This window comes from Lissotriton helveticus, chromosome 12 (assembly GCF_964261635.1).
Source record: "Lissotriton helveticus chromosome 12, aLisHel1.1, whole genome shotgun sequence".
Lineage (NCBI taxonomy): Eukaryota > Metazoa > Chordata > Amphibia > Caudata > Salamandridae > Lissotriton > Lissotriton helveticus.
In genome coordinates this window covers 613,853,047-613,874,997 of record NC_136073.1, presented here as the reverse complement: position 1 = coordinate 613,874,997, position 21,951 = coordinate 613,853,047, and the positions used below count along the sequence as shown (strand labels likewise).

Below are 21,951 nucleotides of genomic sequence, written 5' to 3'. Positions count from 1 at the left end.
GGGATTTGGCCCCACGATTCAGCAGGTGCGGAAGTCATTATACTTGTTCCCAGTTGCTTGTATTCGAATAGCTGGCCAAGAGTCGGGTTTGTTCACAATTAGTCGCGGTACATGGCAAGGATGCCCGTGCTCACCCTTATTAAAAAAAAAAATCTCTATATAAAGCAAATAATAAGTTAAATCAGGCTATTGACATCACACCTGTCCAATTGCGGTACATAGATTATAGAGCTCTGGCATATGCGGACGACATTGTTGTTGTTACTAGTGATATTGTCACCGCATTACCGGCAATAGACGAAATGGCATTTAAGTTTGGGTCCTTTTTGGGGTATAAGCTAAATATTTCCAAAACACAGATCTTTTTTTTGTCAAAAGTATTTTTATTGACAGTTTAATAAAAAAAAGTAGAAATAAACATGCGACAATCCCGCACTTCATCCCACACAGGGGGTAGCCAGAGTAATCGCCTGCAGACAACCTGGGAGACTGGGGAAGGGACCCCGTGGTCAAGCTTCTTACACATAGCGTAGTGTCCTAGGATGTGCCGGTCAACCAGCATGTGAGCCATCAATCGGTATGGAGGAAGAGGCCAGCTAAAAGTCTCGGTTATACAGAGTCATTACAATGCATTCAAACGGCTCATCCTCCCGGAAAGTTGATCACAAAGAGTTTGCAATAGTGCTATTAGCCTCTTCCGCAAGCAGGTGACCTGACATGCAGTACTATAATTGAGCATTAAGAGAGATGTCATAACGAACAAAGAAACAAGCAGAAAACACCCTCCCCCTCCCTCCCCCTCCCCCCCACCACCCACCGCTCTCCCCAGTGGTGGTAGCACTAAGCACAGGGCAGGGAACCTGATGTGTAGCGGCAGGGATTCAGAGTTGAAACAAGTGGAGAGCTCGAACGCTAGGTGGACAGACCGCGGATGGCAGGCCCTTGGAGAGGAATGTGACCAGCGGGCCCCAACGAAACTCAAAATTCTCCCACCTCCCTCACCTGGGGGGAGAGCGCCCAGTGTAGCAGTTGTGCGTGATGGTATCGCTCACTCTCCGGCACCCCGTAATCCCTCCTACAGTTTCCAAAGGTAAGCGGATCAGAATTGTGAAATAGGTTTGTGAGCGCTAGGCAGCCTCCTTCCTTCCAAGCCCTGAAGGGGCCCTCGAGTGACGCCGGGGGGAAAGCGGAGTTGAAGTGTATGGGCGTGAAGGGGGAGGGGAAGGTGGTCCACCTGTCATCATTAGAGACAGAGTCCCAAACCTTCAGAGTGGTGCTAGTAGGGGTACTAACAAACATTTCTGGGTCCATCGCACTTGGGCCGCCACGCCAAGTCCCAAATCGTTCTCCCAGCCACGCTCCTATCCATATGTAGCCAGTGTTTTTCCGATTCTTGTTGTGACCACTCAACTAGTATACGGAGTTGTGCAGCTTTATAATACAGATGAATGTCAGGCAGCCCCAGGCCTCCCTCTTTCCTTGGTTTGCGAAGGACGGCGAAGGAGAAGCGTGCACGGCCTCCCTGCCAGACGAAGCGCAGCATCATGGACTTCACTCGCCTGAAGAATTCTCCGTCAAGATCTATAGGAAGGGCCTGGAACAGGTATAGGAGCTTGGGGAGGAGGGTCATTTTGATCTCATGGATCCTCCCTAGCCAGGAAATGAACATAGGTTTCCATCGGGCCAGGTCGGACTGGATCCTAGCAAGGAGTGGAGAGAAGTTAGCAGAATACAGTTTCCCCAGCGTGGGTGTCAGATGGATCCCCAGGTATTGAATAGAGGAATCTGTCCACGGTAAAGGAGTTAGCGACTTAATATGGGGAAGTTCCACCGGGGGGATCGTGAGGTTGAGGACATAAGATTTGTCGTAGTTAATTTTTTTAGCCCCGCCACCACCTCATAGCGCTCCAGCGTGGCTTGCACATGGGGAAGAGAGTGGGCCGGATCAGAAAGGGAGAGGAGTACGTCGTCCGCAAAGAGCTGGGGACAAAGATCGTAGAGACTGGAGAAAGTTAGGGTTGGGGGAGAGAGACATGAGTGAAACGAGAAAATGCATTGGGTTTAGAAGGTAGTAGAACCTGAGGATAAAGGTTTGAGGATGATAGTTATCTTGAGAGGTTTTATCAAATTCACAATTTTGAGTTGACAGTGTAATAATGTATTACATTATGTGTTAGGGTCATTTCTTCAGTAGCCTTGACATAACTATTGCTCAGAACAGTCTGTAGTCTGGCATATTTCAGACTGGTAACTGTGTTCTCATCAACTGTTAGAAAAACATTGGTATAGTACAACGTATTTTTTTTTCGTATACGTGGATGTAGCATATTCAGCTCATCTATCACTGTGAATATTTGGTCACTTATTTTACTCATGCTATAATTCTAGATCCGGACACAAATGAGATGCGTGGTGTTTTTGGTAAAAATCCAGGCATACCTTTAATGCATACTGCTTCTGACTTATATATTGTAAGCTCATACCGTGTATGTGGTCTGACATAATGACAACAGATACTGTGCATGTAGATGTACATAGCTGTGCCACACACTGTGCAAGCTCCCTCATACAATGGACAGCCACTGTACCTTATGACTGATAAAACAGTGCCACACGCTTTCTGTTTAAGGTCCTCCAGTCTAAAGTCACTGTGATGCACTGTACATGTGGTTGACCTATCGCATACCATTCATGCTACCAAATGCCACTGTAAAAGATGCCTAATACAACTGTGACTCTGCTCCCAGTGTTACTTTTTAATGCTGTGCTGTCTGACATACCTTTTTTTCCCACATTTTCAAGTACAAAAACACAAGCAGTATGGGGTATCGCATTACTATCTACATATCATATCACAAATAATACATAGTATGACAGCATTATTGTATAGGTAGAGGCAGGTGACAGGTCGAACATATAGCACAACAAATAGGTCTGCCTCTAAAGAGCATCGATATATAAAACGAGCATCATAGTTCTACTTTCGCGAAGCTCCCTGAAGTCCCCAGCGGAGCCCCTGGTGTAGTAAAGTTAGCAATTTCAGAGGTTGGGAGGTGCCCGAACCCCGTCCTTATTGGAGAGTTAGTCTCCAACCATAATAACAATGATCAGTAACTGTCATGTGCAAGTACAGTTAGGTTCCTGCAGTCCCGCTGCCACCGGCCTGCACCCCTCCACAATTTTGGTCATCATCCCCGCTCCCGCGAGAAAGCAAATATGTGGTCAATGGTCCCCAGATGTCCCTAGGTCTACTGGATATCGGCTGCGTCTCAGCAAAAATAGCAGACTGCTCCTGACAGTAAATTACATCCGTGAGCCAGTCCTTAAACTTTGGAGCTCTGCCGCGACCCCAGCGGCATGCCACTCATCGTTTTGCGAGGAGTAACGCTACATCGATGAGTTTTCTGCAAGTCTTAGGGATGCGCGGCGTGTACCCCAGAAGCATCAATATGGGGTCAAGATCTATAGTCTCTCCAACCATGGTCTCCAGAGCACCATGTACCTGATGCCAGTAATCTTGAACTGAGGGGCATTCCCAGGACAGGTGAAGGAAACCAGCATGCTCAGCGTGACAGGTTTCACATCTGTCGTCATCAGATAAGCAAAATCTATATTTCTTAACCGGCGTATAGTATAATCTCTGTAAGAACTTGTAATGAATCATCTTGAGCCTACAGCTGGCAGATATCCTAGCAGTAATGTCACAGCAGTAAAACCACTGCTCATCGGTGATCTCTGACGCCAGGTTGTCAGCCCATTGTGAGCGGGCCGAGTGTTCTAGCCCCCGTCTTGTCGCCCTGACTTGACGATACATACCCGACACTAGGTGTGAGCCATCTTGTGAGCATAGCATAAAGTGCAGTGGGGTCAGAGCTTCGGGTTCCCCAGGGAATTCCGGCTAAATCGCTTTCATCCCTTGGCACAATCGCATATAGTAAAACGTATCAAGCAGAGTGGGGCTATAGGTTTTAAAAAAACAGATCGACAGTGTTGAATTGGCCATCGGTAAAGAGGTCTCCCCACCTAGCCACTTGCAGATGCCGACAAAGCAGCTGAAATCCCTTTTCCTGTAGGAGTGTCAATTTAGGGTGGTATGTCAGAGGCATCTGCGCTGAATATGGCAAAGCACACCTCAGCATCTTAGCTATACGACGCCAGGCGTCGATGGTACATGTGACCGTTGTAGGCGGCGTTTCTATGGCCGTCACAGGGCAGTGTATGAGGCCACTCAGAGGGAGAGGATTTGCAATCCAATCCTCAACTGCCAGCTGAGGCATAAAAGGTGTGGGAGTCATCCAATGATAAGCGTAGTGCGCTTGGGCACATATATAGTAAACTTCAAAATCAGGTGGGGTATTTAGGGTTTTCTGTTTAGACATTTTTGACACCAGCAGCAAGATCTAATATGTTTTAAAAAAACAAAGACTTTCATGAATTGTTAAGTACTATGAAAATAAAATCAGCTCATAATCTTATGGCTTAAAAGAATTAATAAGAATAGTGGACAGTCACAGTCATGGGAATCAAAAGTCTCACTTTACAGGTATAAATACCCTCTGATACAACGGATCAAAGTCTGTGGCCCAGCCCAGCCTCGTCCTGCCCCGGACTGCCACAGACTGTCCCGCCCTTGTCCCAGGCTTCTCCCGCGCCGCCCGCGCACGTCCCACGACGCGGAGGGAGCTGCAGATCTTTATGCGCCTCCGGGCGCTCTGCGTTGCGGAAATAGGTGGTGCGGCCGCTAAGCAGCCTGGGAGCTGTAGTCTCCCCCCTCTGCGGCCGTGCGGTGATGGCAGCGTCGGCGGCAGGGGAGACCAACAGCGCCAGGGCGCCAGGGCCCCAGGAGCGGCTGGCCGGTATTGCAGGTATGGCGGTTTTCAATGCCTGGTCCGGTGTTCCCTGGTGTAGCGTCTGCTTCCCCTGACTCTGGAGTCTCAGTTACCCTTCTGAGAGAGTCCACAGCGTCAAGGGAGCCACTCACAGTTGAGGTTATGGTATGGCCACCCTTGCCAAAGCACTCCCTCTCCCCTTGTTGGGAAAGGATACAGTTAGGCTTTGGCATCTGAGAGACCCCTCTGAGAGAGTCCACTGAGTCAAGGGAGCCTCATGCAACGGAGATGTGGGAATGATTCCACTTCCCCTGGGATCACAGCTTACCGGACTCTGCATGCAGCTTTTACTTGTCCTCCGGTTTGTGCCCCCTTCACCCTCCCCTCCTCCTTCATACTCTGTCTCTCTCCCTCCCCACCTCTCACCCTCCTTCATTCTTTGTCTACTTCCCTGCTCCTACCCCCTCTCCCCTGAATCTCCCCCATGCCTGAACTTTCCCTTACGTATATGTCCTTATAGTTTTTCTTGTTCTAACATGTAACTATGCTCTGAAACTGTGTAATTTTATAATGATGTAACCTGAAACTATGGTCTGATACTCATGTAAAGCGCTCTGATACCTTCGGGTCTAGCCAGCGCCATATAAAACCTTTCAAATAAATCAAATAAATAAATATCTAGGAATCTTAGAAACTCCAAAACAAAAAATATTAGCAACTTGACATGTACATGTTAATGCTCAGAATTTGTAAGGGAAAAGATGAACAGAAGGGATGAGCTGAGAGATTAGTTTTATAAGCTTATGCAAAGTTTTGTTTTTCGTTAACTTAGATGCACAAATTGGGGGGGGGGGGGTCTGATATTAAAACCTTCTGCAGCTATGGAATACTTACCCTCCTTTCTGTACTGTTTATGGTACGAATGAAACTATTCTGATACAAAAAAAAGATAATTTATATGCTGCACAAAATCGAACAAGCAGTAAAATATGGTAGTTTGTGGTGAAAGATTTATTTTATGATGCTCTATGAACTGAGTGTATTTATAAACATATTATACTAAAAGAAATTCAGGTATGTTTTTATATTTAGGAATTTCTATGAAAAATATAAATGGAATTGATACTGTATGTACAGAATGACCAGTGCCATGAGTGAATCTAATTTGAGTGCAAATAGTACACAAGGGGCCTGATGTAGGTGGCCCAAACACTAGTTGGTAACTGTGAAATTTGGTAAATTTCACCATTACCGACTGGTATTTAGCCATCCCTGATGTAGGGAAGGAATCGGAAATAAGGAATCGGTAAATACCGATTTCTTAATACCGATTCCTTATTGGCCTTGCATTTAAGGAATCGATAATACTGATCCCTTAAATGCAATGTAGAAGGCACATAAAAGAGTGCTTTTGTCTCTTAAGGAATCGGTAATTACCACCAACTTCAAGTTGATGGTAATTACCGAATTCCTTTAAAAAAGCACTTTCTTGCTTTTTTTTAAGTGCCATGTGGCACACATCCATGCCTTTAGGGCATGCATGTGTGCCACATGTGCACACATGCACATTTCAGGGGTGCAACAGCACCCTTGAAATACCTCCCAGTATTACCGGTTCGGTAATACCGAATCGGTAATACCGAATGTCTTCACATTCATTCCTATGGGCTTTCAAGCCCATAGGAATGAATGGGTAGGTATTCGTTATTACCTAATCTCAATTACAGATTCGGTAATAACGTATATTAAGGATTCAGTATTTTTTACCGAATTCTTACCTACATCTGTAATACCGATTTCTAAATACCGAATCAGCAAAATTCGGTATTTAGAATTCGGTATTTCCCTATTACCTACATTAGGCCCAAGATGAAAATTAGCCTATTATGCAAATAATGAGGAATTCATTTCAGAACCCTTAGTCCATGGAACAGCAAAGGTTGTGGGCCAAGCCTGGGGACAAAAAAAAAACTTTGATATCAGAACTGGGTATTTTTTTGTTTCTTAAATACGGGTTTCAGTGCTAGGATGGGCCTTTTCTATGGGTCTATTTCGAGCAGTGCGCCTATTCTCCAGATAAAATGAGGATCACACACAGGCTGAGAACGTTCGGTTGATAAAGAGAGGAAGTGGTAGGGCGATTAAACCCAGTGGTTATGGTTCTGCCCTTCGAACCTGGGGCCTAGGTTCGAATTCTAGCTGTGGCACTATAGCAATAGTCATGTAATTATCTTCAAATCAATTTATCTCCTGTGCCTCAAAATGTAAAATATGTCATGTAATTATGGAGAAAAAAAAACGAACGCTACTTAGAGGCATCTATCTGTTTCTTTATGCACCAATTACGTTGCCCATTTACACACTGCTTCCTGAAATCCGGCCACAATTCCAGAAACTATTCTAACATGGGCTGTGCCAATTCTATACAGCAACATTGCAATTAATATCAGCAATGGGCCTGATACTTGCATAAGTGTCTAGGTCTGGGCCGATTGTGTATAAACAGAAACAGATGGCAAGAGCTGGGGCACTTATGTATGAAGCACAAATAACTTATTTCAAGACAACCATTCACTTCTACGTTTGCTACAAAGTACTTAAAGAACAAGTAAAGGATGGAGACGATGACTGCTCCTTGTCCTTACCCATTGAAAAGATAGTTTTGTGAATTTCCTTCATGACATCCTTGTAAAGCTGTTTCTGCCAGGTTTCCAATCTCTTCCACTCTTCTTCATAAAAGTAGGCAGCAACATCGCTGAATGTAATTGATACCTGAAATCAATGCAATCAAAGCATTATCTTTAAATCTCTTACCAGGAAACTCAAGGCATATGCTGAGGTGGTTAATAGTAATTGGAAAAAAACCTGAATTATCTGTGGATTTTAAATCCTGCAAAGATACCATACAGCCTGCTGTTATCATAAACACCCCTACACAAACTAGTAGAATATCTGTCCGATGAGAATTTCATTTTACAACTTGTTCCAAATTTCAAGCAAGAGAAGCTGTTGTGTAGTTCCTATAGTACCCAATCAGGACCTGCACATTTGGATAACATAAACTGTGTTTATGGGCGAGACCTAAAAACACATAAAGGATGCCATCAACATCCTATGTGAAGTATTCTCACCTTTTGCCCCTTGCATTAAAGGAAAAGAAATAAACACAGACACTGCAGGTTAAAAAAAACTTCATTCTAACACTTACACACATCTGAAAACAAGCATTTACAATGCAATGGCCTCGGCTTTGTTAAAGTTAGAGCTATTGGCATTGCAAATGGCATTTTTTTCATTTTTTGTTTTTTTTAAACATAAATAAATGGTATTGTCATTTACAATGGCAATAGGTGAGCATTAGAGTACACACAGAGAGCCACACAAACACACACACACAGAGCCCCACACAAACACACACACAGAGAGCCACACACACAGAGAACCACACACACACACAGCCACACACACAGACAGCCACACACACACAGAGCCACACACACACAGATGCACACACACACACACACACAGAGCCACACACACAGAGCCACACACACACAGAGCCACACACACACAGAGCCACACACACACAGAGCCACACACACACACAGACACACACATACACACAGAGACACACACACAGAGTCCCACACACAAAGAGAGCCCCCCCCCACACACACACACAGCCCCCCCACACACACAGAGCCCCCCCCACACACACACAGAGCCCCACACACACACACAGAGCCACACAGAGCCACACTCACACACAGAAAGCCACACACACACACACACACAGAGAGCCACACACACGGCTGCACGGTATGATCACCAAAGACTTGAGCAATAATCTGGGTTACTAACTTCCTGAAAATGGAGGGGCACGGTTAACACAGTATTCCCAATCTAAAATCAACATGATCTGCACCCTGCTAGAAAGAAAAATTAAGTGCATGGGGAACACATTACAAGTGAGTGGACACATTCAAAAGGCTATTTATACAGTTAGTAATACAGTGGCGAAACAATGTTCTATTTGAATTATGAATAAAAGACTTAAGTAGATGTTTCGGGGCAAGCTTGTTAATTCTTCATTTAGGTTACACGCCCTTCTAAAATAAATCGTGTTTACTTGATACCAAATTATTTTCAAACATTAACATAAGGACCAGGTCATCGAGTACGTAAATAAAATGTAATGCTGATGGTACACTTCTCAGACTTTAAAAAATAAAAATAAAAACTATCCTGGGTATCAGGAGCGAATTTTCTATGGCCATACTTAAGTACAGACACCTTTTTTTAATATAAGTACCCTGTAAACTGGTCTGTCCTTGGACATTGGTTTCACCAAACCACCAAGGATGACTGAAGTAATATCAGCGATCCCTACACTGAGGGTGCGATCACAGGATTGACTCCTGTTCCACCACCAGCCTACCCCTCAACAGCCTACCCTGTGAAGCTTAAGAGTTAGGGGATATGCAAAACGCGTAAAGTGCGTAAAGTAAACAGAAATCTTGGAGCTCTATGTAATTGTGCTGCTGTTTACTTTCTGCTCCTCAATTTTCCTTTGTTACTCTCGAAGCCAGCGGTAGCACACACAGTGTCAGAGGTACAAAAGAGCATGGCAGGGGTAGCAGATGCTATCCCTGGTTGAAGTCCATGGCGCCTGCCGCCGAAGGCAGGCAGCTGCCCGGGGGCTGCTGAGGAGGCACTGTGGGGCCACGGGATAGATACCTGGAGGAGGCACGGCGGAAGACCAGCATTTCCTGAACCCTTAACAACACTGTCACACTGTGCAGACTATTGAGAGGCGGAGACGGGGGAGGTTTGAAGACCCGCAGCGAGAGAGCTCAGCCGGGGGTGGCGGGGGCAGTCCCAAGTGTAGGCAGGGCTGAAGTTCATGCTGGGAACCGTGAGGGTGTGCAGTCGAGAGAGAGAGACGACGTTACTGCCGCCCCAGAAGCAAGAGTTGAGGGCGCAGGAAGACAGACCAGCAGGCCTCGGAAAGCCCCTCAGCTGCTGCCGGCCCCTCCCAGAGAGGACAACCGCGGGGATAGAGCAGAAGCCGCCCCCAGCTCCACCTGAAGGAGCTCGGAAGCCTGTTTACAGCGCAGCTCCCACACCATCCTCACCCACGGAGGAGAGCTTGTGCGGCGATCTCCCACCCTGGGCGACTGCAGACATCCCATCCCCAGAGCGCGGTGTGCGGCTCCGGAGCCCAGTTTTATCATCTCACTGCGCTGCACAGCACGCCGAGCACGGCCTCAAACATGCCATCACCACAGCGCATGGGCCCCCCCCCCCCCCCCGCGCACACCACCTCAAACAAAAACGCGGCGCAAGCGCAGGGTGACCAGGGAGGCAGCACCCACGGAGCAGACTCCCTCCGCGCGTGACCAAGGCGGCTCCGTTCTCTCAAGTTGGGCTGCAACCTTGAGCAACGCATCTCTCTCACTCATGCCAAGCGTGGCCCTGTCACACCAAAGCAGGACTCCACCCACCTCAGGATGGCTTCGACGTCCAAAGTATTGCTGTCACCTCAAAGCACATTCTTTCCCTCAACCACAAAATGGAAACACCACCACGTTTCTCCGAGGCGAGGCAGAAATGCCTCGGAGAAACGCACGGTCATTTTGGGATTCAGGGGCGTGCTTTTCTTTCTCTCCTCTTCCCATTGGCTGGAAGGTAAAATTCCAGCCAATGGGAAGAGGAGAGAAAGAAGAAAACAAGTTACTTACCTGTAGTTCTCCAGTATTGGAAGCTTTCATAGACTCACATACCTGAATCATTTCCCCGTCGCCGAGACGGGAGTCTCCGGTACATAAAAAAGCAATGGTTAGCACTATAGCTAACTGTAAAAAAGGCCCATTTTTCTTTTGCAACCCATAACTTTCGTTATGTAAAAAAGGACCAAACTTTTCTCTTGGCCAATCAGAAGCACTCACCCTCTAGAAACCTCCTGAGAGAACCTCTTGCCCCTCAGATTTTCGGGCACTTGTGCTATAATACTTTCCGTACCCAATCCGAGGTGAGCCTCTCAGGGCAGGAGGGTGGGCGTATGTGAATCTATGAAAGCTTCCAATACTGGAGAACTACAGTTACAGGTAAGTAACTTGTTTCTTACTCCAGTATTGGAGCTTTCATAGATTCACAATACCTGAATCAGAATAGCGAGCAGTAAATTATAGCACATTTTGTCTTTGTCACCTTGTTTACATTAACAGGCAACACATGATACTTGCACATAGTAGTAACAGTATCAATATATACATAGACATATTGCCTCTCAATGACATATCCAATATCAATCAACAATAAAATGTGCTTTCCTTACCCAAGAAAGGAAGGAGGGATGAGAAAGAGGCTCACCGTTATTGGAAAAGGTTCCGCAGCACTGCTTGTCCCACTGCTACATCGCTTCTTGCATGAGCATCTAGGCAGTAATGCCTGGTGAAGGTATGCGTACTCCTCCAGGTGGCTGCTCTGCAGATGTCCTGTATGGAAACGCCTGAAAATAGAGCAGTTGAGGTTGATACCGCTCTTGTGGAATGCGCACGAACACGTGCAGTCAATGGCTTTCCCGCTGCTTGGTAACAGAACTGGATAGCACTTGAGATCCATCTTGAGATGCCTCGTTTTGACAACGGTAAACCTTTTCTGGGGGCACTAAACGCCACAAACAATTGTGTAGACTTTCTAAACGGCTTTGTCCTTTGCAAATAGAACTTCAGGCAACGCTGGACATCCAGAGTGTGGAGAGTCCTCTCTGCCGCCGTCGATGGTTGAGGAAAAACTCTTTTCAAGATTAAGGGCTCATTTAAATGGAAACCTGTTGGTACTTTCGGAATGAATCTTGGATTCGTTCTGAGGACTAATCGGTCTTCCCTGAATTGGAGAAATGACTCTTGCATTGTAAGGGCTTGTATTTCTCCTACCCTTCTGGCTGATGTTAGAGCTATTAAAAGAGCCACCTTCCAGGAGAGGAATTTTAAATCCGCTTTGTGTATTGGCTCAAATGGTGGTTTCATAAGTTGTGACAAGACAACGTTCAGTTGCGATACAGGTGGTGGAGGCCTGATGGGTGGGTAAACTCGAAATAACCCCTTCATGAATTGCTTCACAATTCTCTCCGACCACAGAGAAGGACGTGCTGAATTTCTCCTGTATCGTGAAATTGCCGCCAAATGCACCTTAATAGATGCATGGGCTAATCCCGATTTCGCTAGTTTTAGCAAATATGGGATAATCTGATGTGCCTCTGCCCACAGAGGATGTAAGGCATTCTTCTGACACCATAAGCAGAATCTCTTCCATTTCATCCTGTATGTTCTATCAGTGCTTTCCGCTTTTGCTTTTGACAGAATTTCCCTGCATTTTGCTGGAATGTTCAAGCACTGAAATTCTCCATAGTCAGGAGCCAGGCCGCTAATTGCAATGATGGCGGGTCTGGATGCCGCACTTGTCCCTTCTCCATAGTCAGTAGTGTTGGAATTGGTCGAAGACGTATTGGGTTGGTCTCCGATAAAAGGAGCAACTCTGTGAACCAATGCTGCCTGGGTCACCAAGGAGCTATCAGTATTATCCTGCATGGTTCTTTCTTCATCTTCGTGAGTACTCGTGGCAGGAGGGGAATCGGCTGAAATGCCATCGAAAACGCATTCCCCCATGATCCCCTTTGGTGACGCCAACTTGCAAAGAATCAACATTTCTTGTTCTGGGCTGTGGCAAATACATCCACCGTTGGTATTCCCCACTTGGCAAAGATGGTCATCAGTGTGTCCTGATCCAGCTCCCACTCGTGACAGGTCGTCTTCTGCCTGCTGAGGGTGTCCACTGTTGTGTTTTGATTTCCTGGAAGATGTATGGCTTTCAGAGTCACTCCGTGATCTATCGCCCATTTCCATATTTTCTGTGCCTCTTTTGACAGAGAGAGAACTTGTTCCTCCCTGTTTGTTTATGTAGTGCATTGCAGTTGTGTTGTCTGTCCGCACTAACACTGATCTTCCTTCTATTCTTGGCAGGAATGCTAACAACGCTAATCCTATTGTCCTTAACTCCAATAGGTTTATGTGAAGTTGTTGTTCTTGTCTGCGCCATCGGCCACTGACCTGTAACTCCTGTAGGACGGCTCTCCATCCCTCGAGAGAGGCATCCGTGGTGACCACCAACTGAGCTGGTTCGGTCAGGTAGGTGAGACCCACAGAGATATTGTTCCTGCGAGTCCACCACTTTGCTGCCTGCAACATTGGACGCGTGATTTTTATCTTGTCCTCAAAGGATCCCTTTGCTTGGCACCACTGAAGATCCAGTTCTTCTTGTAACGGTCGCATTCGTAAGCGACATAGGGGAATGAGTGGTATGCATGAGGACATTGTTCCCAGAAGCGACTTGTATCTTCTGACTGAAAGAGACTTTCTTTTGCCGAATCCCTTGGCTAGATGTACGAGTCCCAACTGTCTCTCCACTGACTGGAATGCTTTGTTTTGTGCTGTATCCAGGATTGCACCTAGAAACTTGATCGTCCTGGATGGCTGTAGAGATGATATTTCTACATTCAAGGTCAGGTCCAGATCCGCAAACAGCTCCATGCATGCTACGGTGGAAGCGTGAGCTGCTTCCTGCGACGGTGCCTTTATCAACCAGTCGTCCAGGTATGGAAATATCTGGTGTTTTTGTCTTCTTAGATAGGCCGCCACCGGCGCAAGACATTTTGTAAATATTCTCGGTGCAGACTTTAGGCCGAATGGTAGCACCTTGAATTGGTAATGGTCTTTCGCCACTGCAAAACGAAGGAACTTTCTGTGGGACTGATGGATGGGGATATGGAAATATGCATCTTGTAAATCGAGGGAGGTCATCTGATCCCCTGGGTTTAAGAGCAGCAGAATATCCTGCAGGGTTACCATTCTGAATGACTGGGTTTCTTGAGGTAGGTATTTAGGGACCTTAAGTCCAAGATCGGACGCCACCTGAGGGCATCTTTTCTGATCAAGAAGAAACGGGAATAAAATCCTCTTCCTCTTTGGGAGTTCGGCACCGGTTCTATTGCTCCCTTTCGGAGCATTGCCCGAATCTCCCGACGCATCTGGGGTAGGTGTTTTGCTTCTTGATATGTCGGTGGCGTGGGAGGAGGGAAGTGGAGGAATTCTAATGTATGTCTGAATTGTATTACGTGGAGAACCCATTTGTCCGATGTTATCTTCTGCCACTGTGGTAAATAATGAGTCACTCTTCCACCCAGGGGAATATTTGACAGGATAGGAGGAGAAGGATCCGCAATCTGTAGGTTGTCATTGTCTTTTATTATTATCTCTTCCCGAACGACCTCCTCGTCCTCTGGGAGTGGACTTAGAGTAGCCTCCCGATTGTTTCTGCCCATATTGCTACCTATTGGGCTGCGAAGAGGAAGGATAGGATGTATATCTTCCTTGCTGGTATCCACCTCTATACGAGGGTTGTCCTCTGCCACGGGGGCCTCGAAAGGGCCCCTTCCGGTACTGTAATGCACCTAAGGATCTCGCTGTATCCGTGTCTTTTTTAATATTTTGAAGGGTGTCATCCACCATGCGCCGAAAGAGATCCTCCCCATCAAAGGGTAGGTCCAGAATCTTATTTGGGACCTCTGGTCTAAAGGAAGTGGCCCTCAGCCAACCTTGGCGCCTCAAAACTGCTGCTCCTCTGAGGGAACGAAACGCTGTGGTAGCTATGTCCATAGCGCAATCAATAACTTCAGCCGAAGTCTCTCTCCTTCCTGTAAAACCTTCTTCGCCTCCTGCTTAGAGTCTTCCGGGAGGAGGTCGATATAGGGTGCTACATCGCACCACACCTGTCTGTCATATCTGCCCAGGATGGCAAGGGCATTAGCAGCTCTGACCAGGAGCGCTGACATGGAGGAGAATCTTTTCCTGCGTTATCTAAACGCCGTCCCTCCCTGTCCGGAGGTGCCGAAATAGGTGCTGCTGGATTTTTTTGCAACTGCTGCGCTGCTTGCGAGATGATTGAGTCCGGTTTAGGATGGCCCAGTAAACACACTGGAGCGTCCGCAGGTGCCTTATATTTTGTATCCAGCCTCGCTAGTACCGGTGTAACCGTTGCTGGAGCTGTCATGACCTGCAATCCTTCCTTCCATATGTGGTCAATAATTGGTATAGACCTGATTGATCTTTGATATGGCTCTTTAAAGTCATAAAGAAAACATTCTGCTTGAGTTGTTTTCATTGGCAGTTGGAATCTTTTCGCCGCCCTCTCCATTAAGTTGTGGAATCCACCAATATCCACCGGTGGAGAATCTGCTGGTACTTGGGTGGGCGAAGGCGGAGAAGGAATCAGATAATCATTCCATTCTCTGTGGGGTTCTGGTAGCTCCCCTTCTTCGTGGTCATCATCCTCATCTGTTGTCACAGGATCCTGCTGCTATCGGACCTGAGATGTCAGCGGAGCAGTGTCCAGCAGGTTTTCTGTACTGCGGACTGGAGTGCCGAAATTGAACGAGGACGTGAAGGTGAAATGTCTTGAGAAACTCCTGACGTAGGAAATCTCCGTTTATAATCCGCCAACATAGATTGCAAATCCGTCAACATGGATGATGGCATTGCTACCATCTGTTCCTGAGTTTCTTGTTGGTAGCGGTGGTATGTGATACTGTGGTATTCTTCATACCCTTCCTCATCATCCTCATCTTGACATTTTACATGGAGCTCCGATGGGCATGTGGCATACCCAAAGGGCCCATCATCCTCCTCATCTTCTGATTCTTCTTCCTCCAAAAGGTGCGACGGGACCAATGGAGTAATTTTACTTGGAGAAGTTACTGCTGGCGTGATCTTCTTCCTGCTCTTTTCCGGGGTTTGTCTTGTCGACAAGCACGTCGACGAGATCGTAGTCAATACCACCGTCGACAAAGCTGTTGTCAACGCCATTGATCCACTCCTCGCCGACGACATAGTAATAGTCGTCGACGTTCCCGTCGACGACCTCATTGTCATCACCGTCGACGACGATCCCGTCGTCGACACTGCCGTCGTCGTCCTCACCGTCGTCGACAATGTCACCGGCGTCGACACTGTCGTCGTCGACGCTCCCATTGTCCACACTCCCGTCATCGACGCCTTCGCAGTCGACGCCTCCGCCGTCGACGATCTCATCGCAATACCACTAATGGTAACTCTTGTACCTTAGTCGTCGCCGTAGTCGATGATTTCTACATCGACGGTCTCGTCGACGCTCCCGTCGACGATGTGGATTTTTTCACCTTCTCCTCAGGAATACTAGAGGATGGCTGCTTGAAAGATGCCAGAGCCAATGGTGGTGTATTTCAAGGCTCAGAAGAAGCTCTTTTGGATTCTTTCTCTTTTAAAGTGAGTCCTTTACTCTCTTTTGATTTTTTCTGAGGAGATTTTGAAGGACTACGCCCGGAAGACCCTTGGTTGGTCTTTTTTAGGGCCTTCTCAGGACGGTTCCCTGAGGAATGAGCCTGAGGAGATCTTGATCTTTTTTGAGATCTCCTGGAAGAAGTGGAGGATTCCTGGTCACTATCGCTAGAAACCACCTCCTTTCTGGCCTTGATCTTCTGAAGCCAAATTAGAAGGCGTCCTTCACGATCTCTAAGGGTCTTACTAGAGAAAGTGCGACATACCTTGCAATCCTTTGCTTGGTGGTCTGGGTAAAGACAATATATACAGTCTTCATGTGGGTCATCTGTGTAGAGTCTCTTTTTAGAGCAGGTGGCACAGGCTCTAAACAGACCCTTTTTCTCCTTTCCAGTCATTTTCAGGAATGTAGATGAGAAATAGATTATAATTTCTCTAATCCAGAAGAAATAGCCTGAATATGAAGCTTCAACACAGTTGGAAATCCAGATTTTGAGCAGAGCTCAAAGTAGACTCCCTAGCACAACGTGCCGGTAGAAAATCTGAGGGGCAAGAGGTTCTCTCAGGAGGGTTCTAGAGGGTGAGTGCTTCTGATTGGCTAAGAGAAAAGTTTGGTCCTTTTTTACATAACGAAAGGTATGGGTTGCAAAAGAAAAATGGGTCTAGCCCTTTTTTACAGTTAGCTATACTGCTAACCATTGCTTTTTTATGTACCGGAGACTCCCGTCTCGACGACGGGGAAATGATTCAGGGATGTGAATCTATGAAAGCTCCAATACTGGAGTAACCTAAAAAACACCCCCCGAATCCGGGCTTGAACGGAATGACGCCTCTCTCCTCCAATGACTGGCCTCCGTTTAGGAAGCCAGCCAATGGAGAAGAGGGGCGGGTTCAAGCCCCCATACTGAAAAACAAAATTTCTCGCCAGCGAGACTGCAGGCCGAAACCTAAAAAAGGCATAAAACAAGGGTTGGCCATTACATAACCATTGTGAGGAGGACGCTGCTGACTGGAGAGAAATAACTTAAAAGATAACCTCATAAGACCAAACTCAGGCATGAAAAAGCAGTACACAGCTCCTGCTGCCACAGTAATCTAATGAGAAAGTATGAAGGGGCAAACAAGGAAATAACTTGCAAGTTAAAATTATAGGTCAAGGGTCCTTTAAATCACTCGACAAAACTACTAGCCAAGCTTGGGTGTGAGCACCATGTGTCAACGTCTAAGCATCATAAGAAACACAAAAAGCATGTAACCAGAGAAGGGACAGGAAAAACAACGTAAGCTCTATTAATTACCATTGTGTAAATGTGCTTGACTTGCTACTGCTGTCACAAGACTTCCCCATTCTAGCATGCCATAATAGCGTTTCCATGCCCTGTCTATTGTGTCTTAGGGACAATTAGACAGGAATTTGACATTTTAAGTTTCACTTTAACTGACTGTCTTGGGACGGTTATGAAGTAAAAATGAACAAGCATTGGCGAAGCCAATATGTCTCGCTTAAGCAAGATCTATTGGCTTCGTGAGTGTTTGACTACACATGTTGCACCGCACATCTGCTGTGCAATATGATTGAAAGCACAGAAAATAATAGCACTATGACACGGTTGCGTCATAGGCGCTTTTATTTTCTCTTATAGAAGCAGTGCTGTTCAAAATGCCTACAATAAAATCTAGAACAAGCCAACAGAGATCGTATAGGAGAGACCTATAGGCTTTGCTAATTGCTTGTTTTAGTCTTGCTGATCATTCAACCCTCACAACCACATTGAAACCGCAAATGCTAACCCCGGAGCTAGAAAATGAGGCTGCCTGCGGCCCACGCAGGAGGCCCCCATAGGAGGGAGGCTTGGAGGCCACCTTAGTGCTACATTAGGGCACTACTGAGTCATTTACAGCACGTCAGTGGGCGGGGGGCAGGTGTATCTACCTCCCCCGCCCATCTAGCGATCCTTTTCACGCCGAGGATCATGCCTGTTGATCGCACAGTTCCTACAGGGTTTCCACGCACACTCAGAGTACGTCATGAACCGATGACACGTGGACCCTAAGCAGAGCACTGAGAAAATGTTGCAACATAAAACAGAACACCAACATAGAAGAAAGACCATCGCAGATATGGAAAATTGGAAAGCACGTCAAATCATTTTAAAGCAAATTCATTACAGTTAAATTACTTAGGAAACAGTACTTCTTTTTCAAATTTAGAATAAATTAAGATTCATATGCAGGTTTTTTGGTAATGAATGGGAGATCTTTGGAAGACACCCCACCAAAGTGGACCTGGACAAATGGTAGCAAACAATCTTATCTTGACTACACCATTTGTAATGCAGCCCTGTTGCAACACTTGGGCAATTACAGCATTCACCATCGAACGGAAAGCGACCATCGCCCACAAGTCGTTACTCTTAATGTGAAGCCAACCTATCACAATACTGCCCCATCAACATATACAGGAACCTACATGGAAAATCTAAAACGACTTAGATGGAGCGAAGTTATTTCCGTCAATGTAATGAAGGAATGTGTGACCTTTACAGCAGGAGACCCAGACTTGGCGGCACCCCCCACCGAAACATGGCCCACTTTCTGCTCCCACTTGATAAGCCTTTTTCCGTCTAAACAGCACCCCCACAAGGCCTACATAGGCCCTCAGTTTTCGATCTCCAGTCAAACTATGGCATTAAAGAAAATGAGAAACAAAGCCCTGCGCTCTTCCAAGAAATTCCCAGAGAACTTCGAGCTCCTGAACACGTATAAAGCAGTCCAAAAGTCATTTAGGCTGGCTCAACAAAAAGACCAACGCCTCCACTTGGATCAATTTTGGTGCCAATTACTATGGGAGAGTAAAAACCGCAATTCAAGAAAATTTTGGGCCTTAATCCATCGCCAAAACTCGGGTCCGCTTACTTCCGGGAGCGCAAACATTTCAGAAGCGGACTGGGCTGCTTTCTTGACCAACCACTTTAGGGCTACAGAGGGAACGGCCTCCACTGACTCAGGCATTTCCGATGCGACAATGGTAAGTCAGAGTAATAGATGGAATACCCCCACTGAATTTTCTGAACTTCCGAGGGTAGACTTGATGATATCGGAAGAAACGGTGACTAAAGTTCTACTCAAAGCAAGATCTGATGGAGCACCTGGCCCAAATGGCCTACCACAAATCTTATTTAAAACAAATATAACCCTTTGGTCGGGGTACCTAACCAAGCTTTTTAACTGTGCACTAAGCAACTCAACCATACCGGACTCTTGGCGGGGCGCGATAATCCATCCTATCTACAAGTCAGGGTCGCATGCCTCTCCAAACAATTATCGATTAATTGCTCTTTTAGACATTGAGGCAAAACAATATGCATGCATTCTACTGGAGGAACTGCGATCTTGGGCAGACCTGAATAACCTGATTCCAAGGAACCAGACAGGCTTTACTGCAAATTCGGGCACCACGACCAACTTATTGACACTGTCTATAATCATTGAGAAAGCACTTACTACATCTAGGGCTGTTTTCAGCTGCTTTGTAGATTTTAAAGCCGCCTTTGATCGGGTCCCCAGGGCTGCTCTATGGGTAAAGTTAAAGAAATGGGGGATCCCGGCTAAACTTCTGGACGCCATAATACAATTACATTCAGGCACATGGATACAAGTGAAGCTGGGGTCTGGCACACATATCTCTCGGAAAATCATGACGACTAGAGGCGTCAAACAGGGATGTGTGCTGGCCCCATTACTTTTTAACCTGTTTATAGCAGACTTACCAGCCACCCTCGAGGAAACAAATAGCCACCCACCCAAGATTGGTGGCGAGTCAATTAGTAATCTCCTATATGCAGACGACTTGGTTCTATTTAGTCTCACCCGGGTAGGTCTGCAAAGGCTACTTAACAAATTAAACAGCTACACCACTATGAATTCCTTAGAGGTAAACCTAAAGAAAACCCAAGTGGTAATCTTCGGGAGAAAACGCAACTTGGGAGGCGGATGGCTATATAATAAGATGAACCTTACAATTGGAAAAACATACAAATACTTATGGGTCAATTTTGACTCCAGGGGTTCTTTTGCTAAACAACGCAGTGAAATATCACTAAAAGCCATGAACCTTCAGGTGACTTTTTCTAGGCTCTCAAAAAAATTGTCCGGTCCAAGTCTATCTCCATTACTGGAAGTTATGAGAGCAAAAATCGGGCCAACTTTGTCGTATGGCATTGAAATATTTAGAGGAAAACTCAATGCTAACCTAAATCAACATGTGACCAAAATCTATAAAAAAAAATTCCACATGCCCAAATCTGCTTCTGCAGCACAGATCAGATTAGAACTGGGTCTTTTAAACTACGAATTTTTGAATACTGGCTCTTATTTGAATCTGTGCCACAAACTAAGGCAAGCAGAGCCAGGTACTCTGGAGTCACTACTCTGGTCAGACATTTCTCAGAAAAACCCAGGGGGGTCATATGGCTGTTTCTTCAGGGATGCAGTTAACCAACTATCAGTGGGCGAACTATGGGATCTCAACCCTAGCAAGGCTGTTTTTAAAACCAGTATCAAGAAACGTACCCGACTGAGGTCTCGAATGGCTGACAAAGCTCATTTTTCTAAACGCAAGCATGCCTGGGCAATAATGAATTCTTATGGGCCGGCCACTCCCCTCCCCTATCTGTCTTGCACTTATCCCTTGTATTTAAAGCTTAGCTTCTTGGCTCTTAAACTGGGTGACTGGCAATTTCTAAAGGATTTACCTCACTGGTGTCGTGCGTCAGAGGATGTAATATGCAGGGGGTGTGGTAAGGTGGCTGAGACTTTAGAGCATGTGGTCTGTCCTTGTCCCGCAATTGCGCTACAGCGCAGACGAACATTGAAAGTCGAGTGGAATAGGCTGGGAATCAGGACCTGCAGGCAGGCAGTAATTGCAGCCCTGAATCCAGAGAACACAGTTTTAAACATAGGCCTCACAACTCTTATACGCTACGCATACCGCAATTTTACTCAATAACGGGCAGTGCTGGTCAACGTTTCTATCTTAAAGGTATACAGTCTACTCTAAACCGCACTTCTATTAAATGCTGCTATAACTGGTTATACTTGACTGCGTTTTCCTAGAACTAGCTGCTAATAGTTGTCTTCTGACTGTACCCATCAGCATAACACCGCTATTGTTAAGTCTTCAAATTTCTTTTTTGCCCAAACGCCATTCTGGTTACAGTTGCTGTGTATATTTTGCCTTTTTTAACACATAACATTACTGAAGTCCGTAAATGGAATTCGAAAGTTTTAATGTACCTACTGTTTTTATGCTGTGCTATTTTAATAATTTGTACTGTCGTTGGTATCTTCTGACCTGTACTTTTATAGATGTTTTATATCTAAATAAAGTTATACTTCACCAGAAGATTCATGAAATTTCGATGTAACAGAGAGTCCATTACAACTTATCTATTCTTTCCATCTAAAATATACATTTTAAAACGATTCCTGTAGAACAAAAGCGACAGCGTACTTAAGCGGTACTCAGTGTATTGTAAAACAGCTACCGCATTTTCGCTAGTGAAAGAAACGCTTCTTGCGTCTCAGTCCTATCTTTCACATCACTGATGTGTACATTACATTTTTCTAAGTGCTGGCTATCGTATACACCATAAACCCCATGAAAAACAAGACACAAAGGTGCAAGTAATATGGAAGGAGCAGCAGACGGGAGTGTGTGTGTGGGGGGGAGAACTAATACCTCAATCAAA

General features: G+C 45.9%; 1 protein-coding gene across 6 annotated transcripts in view; it reads right to left on the bottom strand.

Moving 5' to 3' along the window:
- Positions 1 to 21,951, bottom strand: part of LOC144798453 (uncharacterized) — a 549,513-nt gene that overhangs the window by 318,440 nt on the left and 209,122 nt on the right. For all 6 annotated transcript variants that reach the window (XM_078669336.1, XM_078669335.1, XM_078669334.1 and 3 more), the window contains exon 3: positions 7,475 to 7,601. In XM_078669336.1, coding sequence (XP_078525462.1) covers positions 7,475 to 7,601 — 127 coding nt within the window. The remainder of the gene's footprint in view (positions 1 to 7,474; positions 7,602 to 21,951) is intronic.